The following is a 15,674-nucleotide window of genomic DNA, read 5'->3' as shown; positions in this document are numbered from 1 at the left end:
ACAATGGCTTTGATAGGGTCGCAGAAATGTAAAAAAAAAAATAAGCTATCAAATCTTCAGTGAGCTTTTTAAAATTACTTTTATTTAATCAAAATACTAATAATTCTTAGAGTACTTTTAAAACCACTATAATTACAATAAGAAACTGTACTAACTTAATGAGGCTCTTACTATGCTTATTCATTTATAACATCTGTAATGGCGGCATACACCAAGACGGTACCCATATTAACATCTTAATGAGGAATAAATCAATCAATCAAATTGAGTATAAAGTGCCAGTTATAATATGATTTTTTATCTATCAACAGATTAAAAACAAATCCTTTTCTGCAATTAAATGCTCTAACAAAGATTATATTAGCCTAAAGTTTAAATATTGTGTTAAACAAACAGAAGTGTACATATGTTTCAACTATCAAAAAGTTTTTCCAGTATGACAGTCAGTGCTTCACCTGGAAGGAATATGTGCCAAAAAAGCCATTGTGGTATAAATTGCTCACCCCTTTTTTTAATTTTTTGCCAAATATGGTAAACATGAAAGTATTTTTTGTTGACATAAACGAACAAAACTTGTTTTATTCCACATCATACTTATTTCTCTTGTGACCAAATTTAATATTTAAAAGGCAAATGAACTGATTTCAACTAAAACAATTGCATTTTTACCAGTCTGTCCCAAATGAAACATAACTTTTCATTTTTAACACCTAATTAAAGTTTGGTTATTACCCAGACATCAACTCCTGGGGCGTAATACTCTTTACCCTCAAAGAGTTCAGGAGCGGCATATGGCGGACTACCACACCAAGTCTTCAGGGCTGATCCCGGAGAAAATGTATTACTAAATCCAAAATCTGAAAATAAAACAAATCATCTTAACATTATCATTTACATTTACCCTTTATAAATAATGCTTATTTTACAATTTAAATAATTCCTTCAATGCTTTTTATTCATTTTAAAACAAGAAAATTGTAGGAGATGAGAGATTTTTTTTTCACTCCCCCTTTTTTTTTTATATCAGAGGGGAAATTGAGTATTGTATGTTCCTATTCTAGCTGGTTCAGTAAATAAATGTATTTTTATGTCACTTCAGCCAATGCTCTATGTTGAACCAGTTGTTGCTCGTGTTGCAATATTTACACATGCAGTTACTTGTGTTTTCATATCTAATGCAGTGTCTGAATAAAAAATTCAACACCTTTTAACACCACCAACATCAGTGAGGAACCAAGTTCCACCAGCTATGGTGTTTTTTGTGAGGAATACTCATAAGCTGTACTGTATCTTAAAAAGACAGTACGGCGCATCTTTTAACAAAACCTGAAAATATTTTATTGATCAGGTTCGGTATTATTGTACTACTCATATAAACTTTAAGAAAATTACAAAGTTCATCATAAAATAAATCTAATTATTTCATTAAAATTAATAATTACGTATAACTTATCACATATTTACATCACAACGTGTTAAGGGGTCTGCTTTCTATACTACTACGCATGCGTATTTACTGTAAACAAAACACATGCAGGGCTCGCGAAGATTCTCCTGTACATGTTTGTTGATATAAATATGTCTTTTCTACTTCTCCCAAGTAATAATTGTTCAAAGTTTTTAAAATGACCACAATTATTTTTTTGTAAACATGTATTTTTCGTGTTTATTGTAGGAGTTGCTACAACCTAAATTCATTTTTGTAAATGAGGCCTCTTGAGGGGTTATTTGACATATTTATGTCTGTTCATTTTAAAATGAACCGAAATTGGTAAACAATTTATAAATTATCAAGTAAGTGAGGATGTGTTCCGTTTAGAGAGCCCCTGTAACCTCGTATACCATGATGACTAGTCGGACGAAGATTTTGTAGTTTTCAGCACGTGTCAATTACTGTCAATCAAATTCAAAAATTTGGTACAAATAAACGATATAAAATTATTCCGGTTTGTACGACCCCTAAATTTCCGAAAGCTCATAATTACGTTAATTAAGTATGTGAAAGGAATTTTTATGTATTTCAACTATTACAATCAACGTTATTTCTTATTTCCTAATGATACAATAGGTAAATCTGAAGTTATTCACACATGTTTTCAGCTGTACTGTCTCTTTAATGAAATCCTTTGATTAGAAATATATAATCAAAGAATTAATTACCTGCTAGCTTGATATTGAGATTGGCATCAAGCAGAAGATTTTCTGCTTTGAGATCTCGATGAACGACATTTCTACTGTGACAAAATGCAACAGCTGCCACAATTTGTTTGAATTTTTTTCTGGCTTCTTTTTCATTCATTCTTCCATGTGCTACTAAATGATCTGAAGAAAAGAACATATGGTTTTAGAGATCACAGACCTCATCTTGACAAGGCATCATGTATACAAATGCATCACGTATATGAGGTCAACATCTTCCATTTCATCAAAATATTCGTAGATATTCTGTAATATGATGCAAGAAAAATGTAATATAATGTTATTTCAGTCAACATGAAATTGTTATTTCACTCAATATGGAATATTAAAAGATAAATTGTACTATATCATATCGTGATTCAATAGCATGTAATATGCAATGGTTAAGACAGAGATAAACATAGGTAATCACAGATTACAAAGCTCACCGATATGACACCATCTTTATCAAGCATCACTTTTATCATATTACCATATATGATGTCATAGTAAATGATCTTGGATATTCATGGATACTGTTTCGACACAATATTGTATTAGCATATCATACGTTAAAAATTTTTAAGATAATCATATGTTCATTTTATACATTATTATATGATACTGTGAGTGTTTATCAGTACAATAATATAACAAAGGTAATCACAGATTACAAAGTACACTTCATCAAGATGAAGCATCACCGAAATCAGACAAACTTTATCATATGATATGAAAATCATAATTAATGATCTTGGATATTCATGGATACTGTTTTGACGCAATATTGTATATCATATGATAGAAAATTGTATGATAATCATATGTCCATTTCATATGGTCATATAAGATACAATTTTTATCAATACAATTATATAAAATACGATATTGCATCCTATGATACTTAAAATTAATATCATATGATACAATATATTACTGTAATAAATAATGATGCAATATAATATTGTAACATATGATATGACATTGTATCGTGTAATACAATATCATATCATACTATACAAAAAGTGTGATACAATATCACATTGTAACATGTAATTTTTTTTTTTACAATATATGATATAGCATTGTATCATATAATACAATAGTGTATCATATCATACAATACTGTATTGTAGAAAGTTGACGTCCAATTGGTACAAATATATATCTTCTGGAGAAGGAGTTGAAAATGTGAACAGACACAAAACAAAATGTGATCAGAAAATACTCACTAAGGTTTTTGCTTAGGTGAGCTTAAAAGGGTTCTCAAATTCACAATTAGTGCTATCAAATACTAGTATAACTTATCACAAAAATGAATAAATCTGAATACACTTACCAAATATTTCCCCTCCGCTGGCATATTCTGTAACCAGGTATAACATTCTATCTGTCTCCATTACCTTCATAAATAAATTACATGTTTGTAAAACATATTTACTCATCCCTAATAAGTATATTGAATTGGACAATATAACAATGAATTTTACCACTAACACAGAAAACCTGTATATTAACCTTTACCTATCAACCTAAATATCAACAAGATATCTGTGAGCCAACGCTCACTAATGATACCACCACTCAGAAGTGAATATACCAAATAATTAAGGTGTCATCCCCTGGCTACAAGGGGATGTGTGTCTTCGGAACTCTGTAAGTAGAATTTCCCCAGCCCCCATTCAGCACAAATACCTTTAATTCAATTTTTATAAGGCCAATCACCAATTTCTGAAGAAAATTACTTGTCAAAACCTGTAACTGATTTTTATGAGATTTTGACCCTTTCACATTTTGCTAATTTTTCATCTTTTTTAAAATTAAGACATCCCAAAGCTAATTCCCTGCAATAGGTTGACCTTCTGTGCCATGTGCATGTTGCACCATCACATGTCAGACACTTACTGGTGTATAGTTTACAATGTCCCACTCACCTACTTTTCGTGTTATTTTACCTCGCGTCTGTAACTTGCAATTTCACTGTGTAAAGTCAACACAACAGTCATAGCCACAGGTTTCGCATTATTCTTCTAATTCTCATGTACCTAACATATGAGGCCAACACATTGCATATCAATTTCAACGAGAGACATCCCTCTAACTAATGGTATTGTCAGTAATCATTAAAAATCATTTCATGAAGTTTAGCAACACTCATAAGCCTTCAAGTACAGCAACTCTCAATTTTACACAAAATATTGAAGGGTATTTTATCCGAAACTGTCCCTTGCTACCTTAAAGTCGACATTCGAACTCTACCTTTCCCATGATTTCCTCAATTCACATTTGGCTTAATTACTCGATATTTATAAATACCTCAGGCTTCAAACGATGTTATTCAAAAATATTTTAAAAATTTTAAATTTCTCTTTTGAAACAATCAGGTTTCAATATACAGCTACAAAATATAATGTCTAAAGGGATTTTAGATTGCAAGAGACATTGAAAGTACCTAGATGATAACGTTGAAAAATTGTGCAATGTATGCCAATGACTTCCAAATGGAGAAAAGATATCAACATTTCCTATTATAAATCTTCGTAAAAAATATGTTTTCTATCCTGTGAATTTTTACAAGTGAAAAATGATTTATTCAAATTCTATAGAGTCTATATAGATGCAAGATAATATTCAATTTTAATAATATATTCCAGGGTTGAATACTGAATTTACTTAAATTAATTAGTATTTAGAGTTGCCCACTTATCATGTCTGTAATCTGATAAACAACTTGCTGAAAAGCTCCATTCTTCATTGCAAAAATGTACCCAACTCATTGACAAATGTGTTAATTACCCAGGGATGTATAAATTTACAGATAAAAGGTGTTAAGAAAGTTTGTTCCATGATTTACTTTAGCCTAAATTCATTAGTAAACAACTCATGTAAGTGTATCTAAAGTATCTCCCTCCATGCTTGTTGTAGACGGCAGCATACTTGGTCCATGTTGTCAGCGCGGATCCTTGTAGGCCTAACTGTCCAGAATACTCCAGAAATATTCCTTGCAGTTTAGATCTGGGGAATTGCCAGGCCATTCTTCCTTCGAAATAAAGTGTGGTAAATGAATTTTCACCAATTCTGTGTTACCAGTGCAGTGTGAGATGTTGCATCATTTTAAACAAAAGTAGCAAATCATGGATATTGAACCAACTTTCGTTCATCAATCCTGCTAGCGTTTTTCTGTTGATTCAGGTTTAAGTTCTTTTTGAAGAATTTTATCCACAAAATGTTTTGCATTTACAATTTCGCCTGATGGAACAATGTGTAGCTTTGACAAACCATTTACTCCTTGCACCCCCCATATCATGACTTTGGCGCTTGACTTGACGCAGCCGACATCGGGTACCTCCTCAGACTGGGACCCTCACACAACAATGTCTGGTTGGTTCCGCAGATGAAACCTGTATTTTGTAGATTTGTCACTGATGATGTAGTTCTCCCAGTCTTAAGTTGGCAAGTGCTTGTTATCACGAGCAATTTTGATCTTTTTTGTCATTAAGTTTTCGTCAGAAGCTGATTTCTTGATTGTTAAAGTGCCTTCCATTTTTTTTTTACTTTTCCTCAATAATTAAACACTGTCACAAAACTCACATTACAGCCCGAGTTCTCAATTCTTTGCTGCATTTTCTTGTTGATTTTCCTCTTTTGTATTTTATGTTCTTGACTTTCCTTTTTACTACGCCTACTATTTTCGACGGTCGGCCCGATCTCGGTTGGTCGGTGAGCTGTTTATTTTGTTCTCGCCTCTGTTTCCACATTGTTACTCATCGCTCACTTTTACACAGTTGTTAAGCCACATCCTTCACACTTAATCCTGCATCTAATAAAGCCAAAGCCTGGGCTCGTTCATTGACAGTATCGACACTTATGCAAGACATCTGCTTTTTCACCGAACTAGTCATTTTGTTTGATGACGTTTTACATCACCCTATGACACCACCAGAGAGTGCATATAGGGGATGATAACTGCTGATAAGTTGAAAACCCTATAGTATAACCAGTGTGAATTTGAAACAGAAACATTGCTTTTAGCAATTTTTTTTTTAATTTACAAACAGAATGAACTTTCTTAACACCTTTTATATCACATTATTTTAAAAAACAATTTTTACCATGATATGGAAGAATAAGTTTTTTTGGTGAAAAATTTAGGAAACAATTTCCTTTTCTGAATAAACTTTTTCATAATCGTTGAAGGTCTAAACTAGTGAGTTTGGACTTGGATGCCATTTTCGCTGACCGAAATCAGCAAATAATTTCAATTATAGCCAATGAAAACTTGGAATACATAAACTTTCTTGATGCTTTGCATCCAGTTTATAAAATTATATTTAATACTAAAAATCAATATTGGGTATTTTCTTGTCATGACCAAACTGTGTGAAATTTTATGGCTTTGATGCACATGGGTAAATCCCTTATTTTTAGAATCGGTAGAACAACAAAGTTACTTTTGTAGTGCACTTAAGCAAAATAGTTCTACTTGCATGGTGTATACTTAAGAAATAATCAGCAATGTTAAAAAAATCACTGGGATATGAACTTGGTTGGTCACATGATCAAATCCTGTGAAGCCCAAAGGGCTTCTCAGAAGATTTGATCACATACCAACCAAGTTCATATCCCTTGAACTTTTTAACATTGCTGTTTATTAATTATACATGTATTTACATTTGAGAATGGCAAACCGTTCAGAATCATTCATATACAATAAACAATATTGCAACTGTCAAGCGATAAGAGCATGCGGATATCATTGCGGCGTCACGAAAATGTTCATACAGAATTTAACGTTTTTGTTATTCTATAGGTTCATATAAGGAACCATGTTTGCAAATGTAAATATATACATTTATTTTCTATTTTTTCAATTACTCCATCTGGTAAAACCTTTCCAAAATAAAGACATTCTCTACTTTTGCCTTCATTTTCAGAGTTTTTTTTAATACATACACATTTTGCTGGAAAATTAATCTGACATCCCATCATGAAATTATAACAGAAGAGAGACAATTGAGTTTTCATTCAAGGGATCCCTCGTTGCTGAACAAATATTGGGGCAGGGGCTATGAACCTTCATGTTAAAAGATTTTGGTTTAACAACATAAACTTCAAACTGACCAACAATCTAACAAACATTTGCAAAACAATCATAATGTTCTTGATTTATCTCTCTGATGATATATTGCCATACCTGATAAAGTCGCACTATATGGGGATGTTTCAGTAACTTCATGATCCGCATTTCTCGGAATATTTTCTTCAGGTTATCTTCATCCAATTGTTCTTTATCAATAATCTTTATGGCAACCTTGAAATAAACATGGTTTGGTTTTTTTAAGACAATAAACAAGTATTTGAATTTTCAGAGAGCAGTTTTAACAAGAGCTTGGACTCTTGTGGGATATTACTATCTAGTTTGATCATCAAAACAAGCTGTCAAATATTGACCTTCTTTCTTAAATTCTCTCAGTAGCTCATTAAAGGACATATCGAATGTTTTTTCAATTTTCAGAATTTTTTAAATAAAATCATTCCATACTCATTAAAAATGAAGTTTATTATCGTTTTCATAAAATAATCTGGCTAATTTGTTAGTTTGAAAGCGATGAAATTCGAATGTCACGATATGCATATTTTCTCTCTTGATCTACTCGCCATTATGTACGTGCGACATCAGATTGCTGATAACGGGACATGATGGTTTTTAGTGCCTCCTGCGAGTGTATTAGCCGTCAAAAAATGGGGATTTGGACTATTGTTTTTTAAAGTTTCCCTTACGTAAGAATGCGGAAATCTTACGATGAAAAGGAACATATCTGTCAATGAGAAGATTTATAAGTATACATTTAATACATATATTATTGAATTATATGGTATATTTTTGTAATTTTAGTTTCAAAAACAAATCGTATTTATTTTTCAAAGAGAAGAATAATAATTTATGCTCAGGGGCCTGTGTACAAAACGACAAGAGAGGATGCCATTTTGAATACTGCCTTGCTTCATTTAATTCATTAGCTATGTTTTTACTGATGCATTGTTAAACTATACATACATATATGTGCGGTTTTGAATAAATGATTAATTTCTTTATTCATAGCTCACCTCTGCAGAAATCATAAGTACTGTATGTAAGATTTCTGTAAGTTTTATTTTCTATGGGAGAAGTCAAGCAGTTGTCGATATTGAATGTTTACGTGAGAGATAGACAAAGTTTGTTGATATAAATTTATAAGTTAAAAGATAAAAAACAGTAAAAACAATAATTAATGGAAACATTTTTTCCTGCTACAAATGTTTATACAGTGTAATATGAAGTAAAGAACCTTAGAAAGTTGTGACCAGTTACGGCCGAAGAAACAAACTCTTTGTGACCACAGTTTTACAATAATGAAATTCTGAGTTCAACAAGATTATTGTAGATTTTAATTAAATAAACACCTATAACCGATTGTTTTGCTAAAATCCTTACTAGTCAAAGTTGTGTTTACCATCATGAATTGTCTACACGTCGATCAATGTGATCGTTGTTGCCGACTTCACTATCACTTCTTCGGCTATAACATCGTTTTTTATCCATACTGCTGGCTCAAACATGTACGACTGAATAGTATTCTATCCTTTTAATTTAGTCAGCATGTTAAAAAACAACGTACATGGTAAATAAATGTCAAAAGTTTAAAGGAGATAATGATAATCCTACAATTTGTTTATAATCAGCTGTTTGAAGAAGGTCGCATGTGACGTCACTGTACAACGTGTACCAAAATGAATTTTTAAGAGTTAACCCGAACCAAAAAACCAAAATCAAACCGAATATTTTAGACCTGACTGGAAAATTTTTAGAACCGTGACAGCCTTAATCTGGCCCATTTTTCTATGATACATACAAACTCTATTTACTAATTCAATCAAACATGTTTATTTCGCCTATATTAATGAATATTTTTGGAAAATTATACATTATGTGCAAAAATTAATGCAGGGTTTATATTTAGCACTGTTTTATTCTGAGATGTACAAGTATAATGAACAATTGACATGTAGACTTGGGACATCAACTTGTACCATTATCAAGTTACCAAAGCTGGTAAAAAAATCTTTCATCTGCTTAATTACATATACTTTGGAAAAATTGTGACCATGAAACACTATATGAAATTTGTAAACATTAAAATCTTGACTACAACATTTAACAAATGTATTTGCAGCGATATACATTTGTTAGTTTAGGAAAAAAAAGTACCTTGGCCTACCTGAAGAATTTAAGTGATATTTTGTCCAATTTATTCTTTTGTACAATTATTTACTGGGCAGCTGAGTATAGAATTACAGTGTTTTTGAGCCACCAGCCTTTTCAGTTTTGGGGTCTTCAACCTATCACATGTATGTATTTACAAGTATTTGGGAGGTTTATGACAGAATGGTCTCTCCAACTTTTTTGATAATGTCATATTTACTATCTTTATTTGCTTCAAATCTTTATAAAAAAATATTCAGAAATTATTCAATAGGTTGGTTTGGTTTGGTTTGGTTTGGTGTGTGTGTGTGTGTGTGTGTGTGTGTGTGTGTGAGAGAGAGAGAGAGAGAGAGAGAGAGAGAGAGAGAAAATGAATCACCGTTATACAGTATCGTCATCGTTTGAATTAAAAATGATGTACTTTTGTTTATTATTCTATTTCAACTTGACAAACAAGGAGGTCACGTAGTCATCATGCTTTTGATAGTCCTCTTTATAGTCCCAGTTTGACAACTACAGCATTGAATGACATAATTTACAAAATAAATATCAAATTACCTTCGTTTTAGTTACAATATGTGTGGCCAGTTTTACGACGGCAAAATTGCCTTTTCCAATTGTCCGATCTATTTCGTAGTAGCCGACACGTACAATACCCCCTTGATTTGGAGGTCTCCAACCTGTTTTCATGACCGCCATTTTCCTTTTGCACTGCCTCACAGCGCTTGCGCATATTGCGAAGCGAAGGTGCTAATTGCTCGAGTCGGAATTATCCTTTTGTGACAGCGAATACACATAGCCTAGCTAAGTACATTTTGAAATTGTTAGTATATTTTCAGCAAAGATAATAACACAATGGCACCTGGTATTATTGTTATTCATGTTTATATAAGGTTTAGCCTACGTATTGATTTCCTTTAAACATTGTTAAAAGTAATAGTAGAAGTACAATACTTTATATACCCCCCTCCCCCCCCCCCCCCCCCCGGCCGCACACATACACACAGTGACACTCACTAGAAGACCAGTCTTTAAATCAAAATGAGAATATCTGAAAACACGAATATTGCTGATTTTGGGCTGTGTACTGCAAAAGCTCAATGAAGCTCGAGACCCGCGATCCGCGACGCTCACTGGAAATCGTGTCGTATTTTGATTTTGTCGGGTAAGACAAACCAATGTAAACGTGACCCCGTTTCATCATCGATATAATAATCGCTTGCCAAATTGTGTAGAGACATGGCTATAAAAATAAGACTTTCTTCGGCCTACAATGACTTCAATATTTCAACTAACAACTTTACTTGCAAAAATGGGGCTAAAATACGGACATACCCACCACACTGGCGGATTTAGAGCCCCCCCGGCTTTTGTGATCAAAATTTTTAAGAACTGGCACGTAGCATCACCACTTTCTCTCGCAGCAACAAATTTTTTAAAATTTACATATAAAAAATTGAATTATCATGGAGTTGGCCCCCCCACTTTTTTGGGAGTATGTGAAAAAATAAAATGAAAATAAGGAAATGAGGAGTGAAATGTCAAGATTTTTTGGATGAGTCTGGCCCCCCCCCCCCCACTTTCAAAGAACGATGCTGCGTGCCTGAAGAAATATATAAAACGAATGTCAAATCAGTTTTTGTTGTTATTTATCGTTCTTACAATATGTCAAGTCTAACCTGACTAGAATAGCTCATAAAAGTGTCTTAAGGTAGTCCATCCGGCCATAACTGAGGTGAATTTAACAATTTTGATTGATATGAACTATATTGAATATCTATATTTCAGAATTATTATGAGGCCAGGAGCTTCCGGGGTGGGGTGGGTTGGGGGGGGGGGGGTGATAGCGTAGTATACCTCTAGCTCCAAAAAACAAAAAAGTATTGCCATTAAATTCCTAATCCGTGGGAGGGGGGGGGGGGGGCGCTAGTATACCTACATTGTATAACTGCAATTTTCAATTTCACTCTTAATATTTCCTTATCATTATTTCAATCCTTACATTCGAAACTGTAGGGGTGGGGGAGGCAGCTTCCTGATATTTCAATTTTTTATTTAGTTTGCTGCGAGAAAAAGGGGGGGGGGGTAGCCACTCTCTGATGCTATGTGCATGAAGGTTAGGTCTAACTTTACAAAACTTTGCTAAGCCCCCCCCCCCCCCCTCCGATTCCGACGCCTATGAAGCCCATACATATCTGTTATGCATCCTGCATCCAGATTCATTGAATTTTCATTGATATTTTTTATCATCGAGACACTTAACGCACTTTGAAGAAAAATATGTATAAATCGCAAATTCTGGGACTGAATTTCTAATTTATTGATACACTGTAGTATGATTTGTTAACAGTATAATGAATCTCATTTATCGTCTTTGAGAACGGAGTTAACCAAAGATAGAGGTCAACTAGACACGATCTCGTTGCGAGCAACGAGGAGGTCTTCCGTCTGATTTTTAGAATAAGGAATGACCTTACTCTTGATCTTCGTCAACGAAACGTATCCAGAAAAGGAGGCGGAATCTATGAGTGTAATGGTTGAAAGACTATCTATCCATTTGGTGTCCCTTTTTGAGGGATCAGCTCCTTTTCATTAATTTTAGTGAAAATATATTTTTGTGTACCACTAATAAGTATTTAGAAATTGGTTACCGTTTTTTGAGATATCTGGGAAAAATCGTTTTGTTATCCGGTCCTAAAACTCCTTTTAAGGTCCAGATAACAAACAATGAATGGTTGTACATTGTTAAGCACATTATTTTGAGCATCTTTTGTTAAATACTGCTTTCCAGATTGAAGATCAAAGTGTTGGACTTCTGGCCCCTTAAAATCCCTAATCACATAACATAGGAGTGAAAGATTACCATGTATAGATGAATAACCTTAGAATAAACTTAATTGCCTCTATAACGTATCACAAAATATTTTACAGTAAAAATGTATCATTAAAAGACTTTAGAGCCCCACCAGCCCCTTAATTGAAGGGCAAGCCCCTTTTTTTGATGTCATAAGAGTATTCTTGTCAATTCAAACACATTTTGTTCAAGAAGTGTTTATAAATTCTGTACCATTCTCGAGATATCTTGACAGGGTCGTTTTAGGGGCCGACCCTGTAACTCCTTTTAAGGACTGCATAACAAAGAAATTATGGTTGCAAATTGTTAAGCTCAATATTTAGAGCATCTTTTGTTCAATATTGCTTTTCAAAATTTTCCTCTAAATATTTTGAAATATTGAGCATAAAAGTTTTGGACTTCTGGCTCCTTAAAATCCCCAATTACGTAACATAGGAGTAAATGACTGCCATATATAGGTAAATAACATTAGGATGAACATAATTGCTTCTATAACGCATCACAAAATATTTCACAGTAACAAGTTATCATTAAAATACTTTAGAGCCCCCTTAGCCCCTTATTTAAAGGGCCAGCCCCTTTTTCATGATTTTAAATAAAAGCTCTAATCAATTCAAACACTTTTTGTTCAACAAGTGTTTACAAATTTTGTACCGTTCTCGAGATATCTACAGAGGGTCATTTTAGGGGCCGACCCTGTAACTCCTTTTAGGGACTGCATAACAAAGAAATTATGGTTACAGGTTGTTAAGCTCAATATTCTGATCATCTTTTGTTCAATATTGCTTATCAAAATTGTCCTTCATTTTGAGATATTGAGCATCAAAGTTTTGGACTTCTAGCCCCTTAAAACCCCTAATTACGTAACATAGAAGTAAATGATTGCCATGTATAGGTGAATAACGTTAGAATGAACATAATTGCTTCTATAACGTATCACAAAATATTTCACAGTAACAAGTTATCATTAAAAGACTTTAGAGCCCCCTCAGCCCCTTATTTGAAGGGCCAGCCCCTTTTTCTTGATTTTAAATGAAAGCTCTAATCAATTCAAACACTTCTGGCTCCTTAAAATCCCCAATTACGTAACATAGGAGTAAATGACTGCCATATATAGGTAAATAACATTAGGATGAACATAATTGCTTCTATAACGCATCACAAAATATTTCACAGTAACAAGTTATCATTAAAATACTTTAGAGCCCCCTTAGCCCCTTATTTAAAGGGCCAGCCCCTTTTTCATGATTTTAAATAAAAGCTCTAATCAATTCAAACACTTTTTGTTCAACAAGTGTTTACAAATTTTGTACCATTCTCGAGATATCTTGAGAGGGTCGTTTTAGGGGCAGACCCTGCAACTCCTTTTAAGGACCGCATAACAAAGAAATTATGGTTGATTATTGTTAAGCTCAATATTCTGAGCATCTGTTGTTCAATATTGCTTTTCAAAATTTTCCTCCATTTTGAAATATTAAGCATCAAAGTTTTGGACTTCTGGCCCCTTAAAATCCCTAATTACGTAACATAGGAGTAAATGATTGCCATGTCTAGGTATATAACGTTAGAATAAACATAATTGCTTCTATAACGTATCACTAGTTTTTTCACAGTGAAAAGTTATCATTAAAAGACTTTAGAGCCCCCTCAGCCCCTTATTTGAAGGGCCGGCCCCTTTTTCTTGATGTCACATAAAAGCTCTTGACTTTATAAAGATTTTTTGTTCTACATGTTATAACAAAATACAATCGAGGAAAGAGATATTGAAAGAAAACCACGAAAAATCACGACACTTTTTCAACTGTAATTTTCGAGCTCGGGCGAGCTTCGGTGCTTTTGGTCACAGGAAAATATATTTACCACATGTCAGATCTACAACCTTTTGTCTACAATCCCTAAAATTTTGAACTCAATATCTTAAATCGTTTAGGAGTTTACCCCTGGACAAGCCGACCCTCTGAAAATCGTTAAATTGTAAATAAATCAAAACCGGAAGTGACGTCATCATTAAAAAAAATTTCCAATAAGGTTCAGATCATTATCTATCAGACCTGAAAGTTTCGTGTAAATCGGTCGAGTAGTTTTAGAGAAATCGCGTACACAAAATTGGTTGGAAAAAAAAAGAAAAAAAATAATAATAATAGGGAAAAAGAAACCGAACGAAAACAATAAGGTCTTCCGTTGGAAACGGAAGACCTTAATTACGAATACAACATATAAATGATTACAGGAAGAAGGCCCCTTGCCCCTTATTTTTCCTTCCAAAACATATGATATCCAGCAACTTGGAGTAAACATTTAAGATTGGAAAAGAAATACCCATTTTTATAAATTAAGTACAGTGGTATTGAAATAAAGAGCTGACCAAACAATTATTTCAAATTCTCCATTGGTATGTTAAAGAATCTATAAGTGTTTCAACATAACCCCTCTTTTCAAATTCTAATCAAACAAATCAATTCATTATAAAAAGAAAAAAAAGTAACATTGACGAACATTTTTTATTGGAAACTTAAAAAATAAGCATTATGGCGTTGTTGTTTTTTTCTTGCACTGATCTTCTAAAAGATCATTTTATTTTTGATAAACATACTAACGTATCATTTTTCTCATCATGTTTGTTTATTAGCACATGCAGTTGAGGCCAGTTGAAATATGTCATACAATGCTCTCCATTTTCAAATTATGTAAATCAGTTTTGTTTCTGGCATGGTCAAGATAAGAAGTAAATTTGCTGCATACACAGTGAAAGGAAAATGCAGTTGCTAAGCGATATGCAATTTATGTCATATTTAAATAATTCATATCTCCCTAGTTGTTCTTGATGTGTAAATTGTCTAACTACGTTAGCCTATGAGAAAAGAAAAATAATTCTAATCGAGAAACTGTTTATCAAGTTAGCTGAGCATGCATTGGGTTCATTTTTAAATATATCCCACTGAGCTAAACAAAGCTAAAACAATCATTTATTGCATAAAAGTATGAATTATTTCGACTAAACCCTAAACAATTTTTTTCAAAGTGCGTTAATATCGACGATATCAATGCATTTTGAAAAAAAATATTCATTTTTTTCAAAGTGCGTTGACTTCGTCTCAAATTTAACGCACTTTGAACAAATTTTTCAAAATTCGTAATTTTCAAAGTGCGTTGTAAAAGTGCATGCTTAGCCAGCATATTTACTTTTTGAATCAATCCTATAACTGACTGTTGACAAAAAATAAAGACCTGTATTATATCATAGAATTTTTTTTTTTTTTTTACATCAAACTAGACCTCTAAATGATTTCGTAGACCAGAAGAAGACCTTATAGAATCGTCTTCTTTTAAGGTTCTGTTTTCAAGTTTACAATGCTTACATTCTGTATTTTTATGCTTTACCGAAGAAAGAAGCTTAAA

General features: G+C 32.9%; 1 protein-coding gene across 2 annotated transcripts in view; it reads right to left on the bottom strand.

The window, feature by feature from the left end:
• LOC128155319 (serine/threonine-protein kinase SIK3-like) overlaps positions 1–10,158 on the bottom strand; it is a 36,058-nt gene extending 25,900 nt beyond the window's left edge. Inside the window, exons 1-5 of one of the 2 annotated variants that reach the window (XM_052816964.1) lie at positions 9,980–10,158; positions 7,373–7,489; positions 3,518–3,581; positions 2,161–2,322; positions 733–857 (exon numbers count right to left, since the gene is read on the bottom strand). In XM_052816964.1, coding sequence (XP_052672924.1) covers positions 733–857; positions 2,161–2,322; positions 3,518–3,581; positions 7,373–7,489; positions 9,980–10,120 — 609 coding nt within the window. In that variant the 5' untranslated portion in view covers positions 10,121–10,158. The remainder of the gene's footprint in view (positions 1–732; positions 858–2,160; positions 2,323–3,517; positions 3,582–7,372; positions 7,490–9,979) is intronic. The other variant, XM_052816963.1, reaches the window with a different exon arrangement.
• Positions 10,159–15,674: the final 5,516 nt, after the last annotated feature.

Source organism: Crassostrea angulata, chromosome 7 (assembly GCF_025612915.1).
Source record: "Crassostrea angulata isolate pt1a10 chromosome 7, ASM2561291v2, whole genome shotgun sequence".
In the NCBI taxonomy this organism is placed as follows: domain Eukaryota; kingdom Metazoa; phylum Mollusca; class Bivalvia; order Ostreida; family Ostreidae; genus Magallana; species Magallana angulata.
Note: the sequence above shows the minus strand (reverse complement) of the source record. Positions and strands in the feature narration are given on the sequence as shown.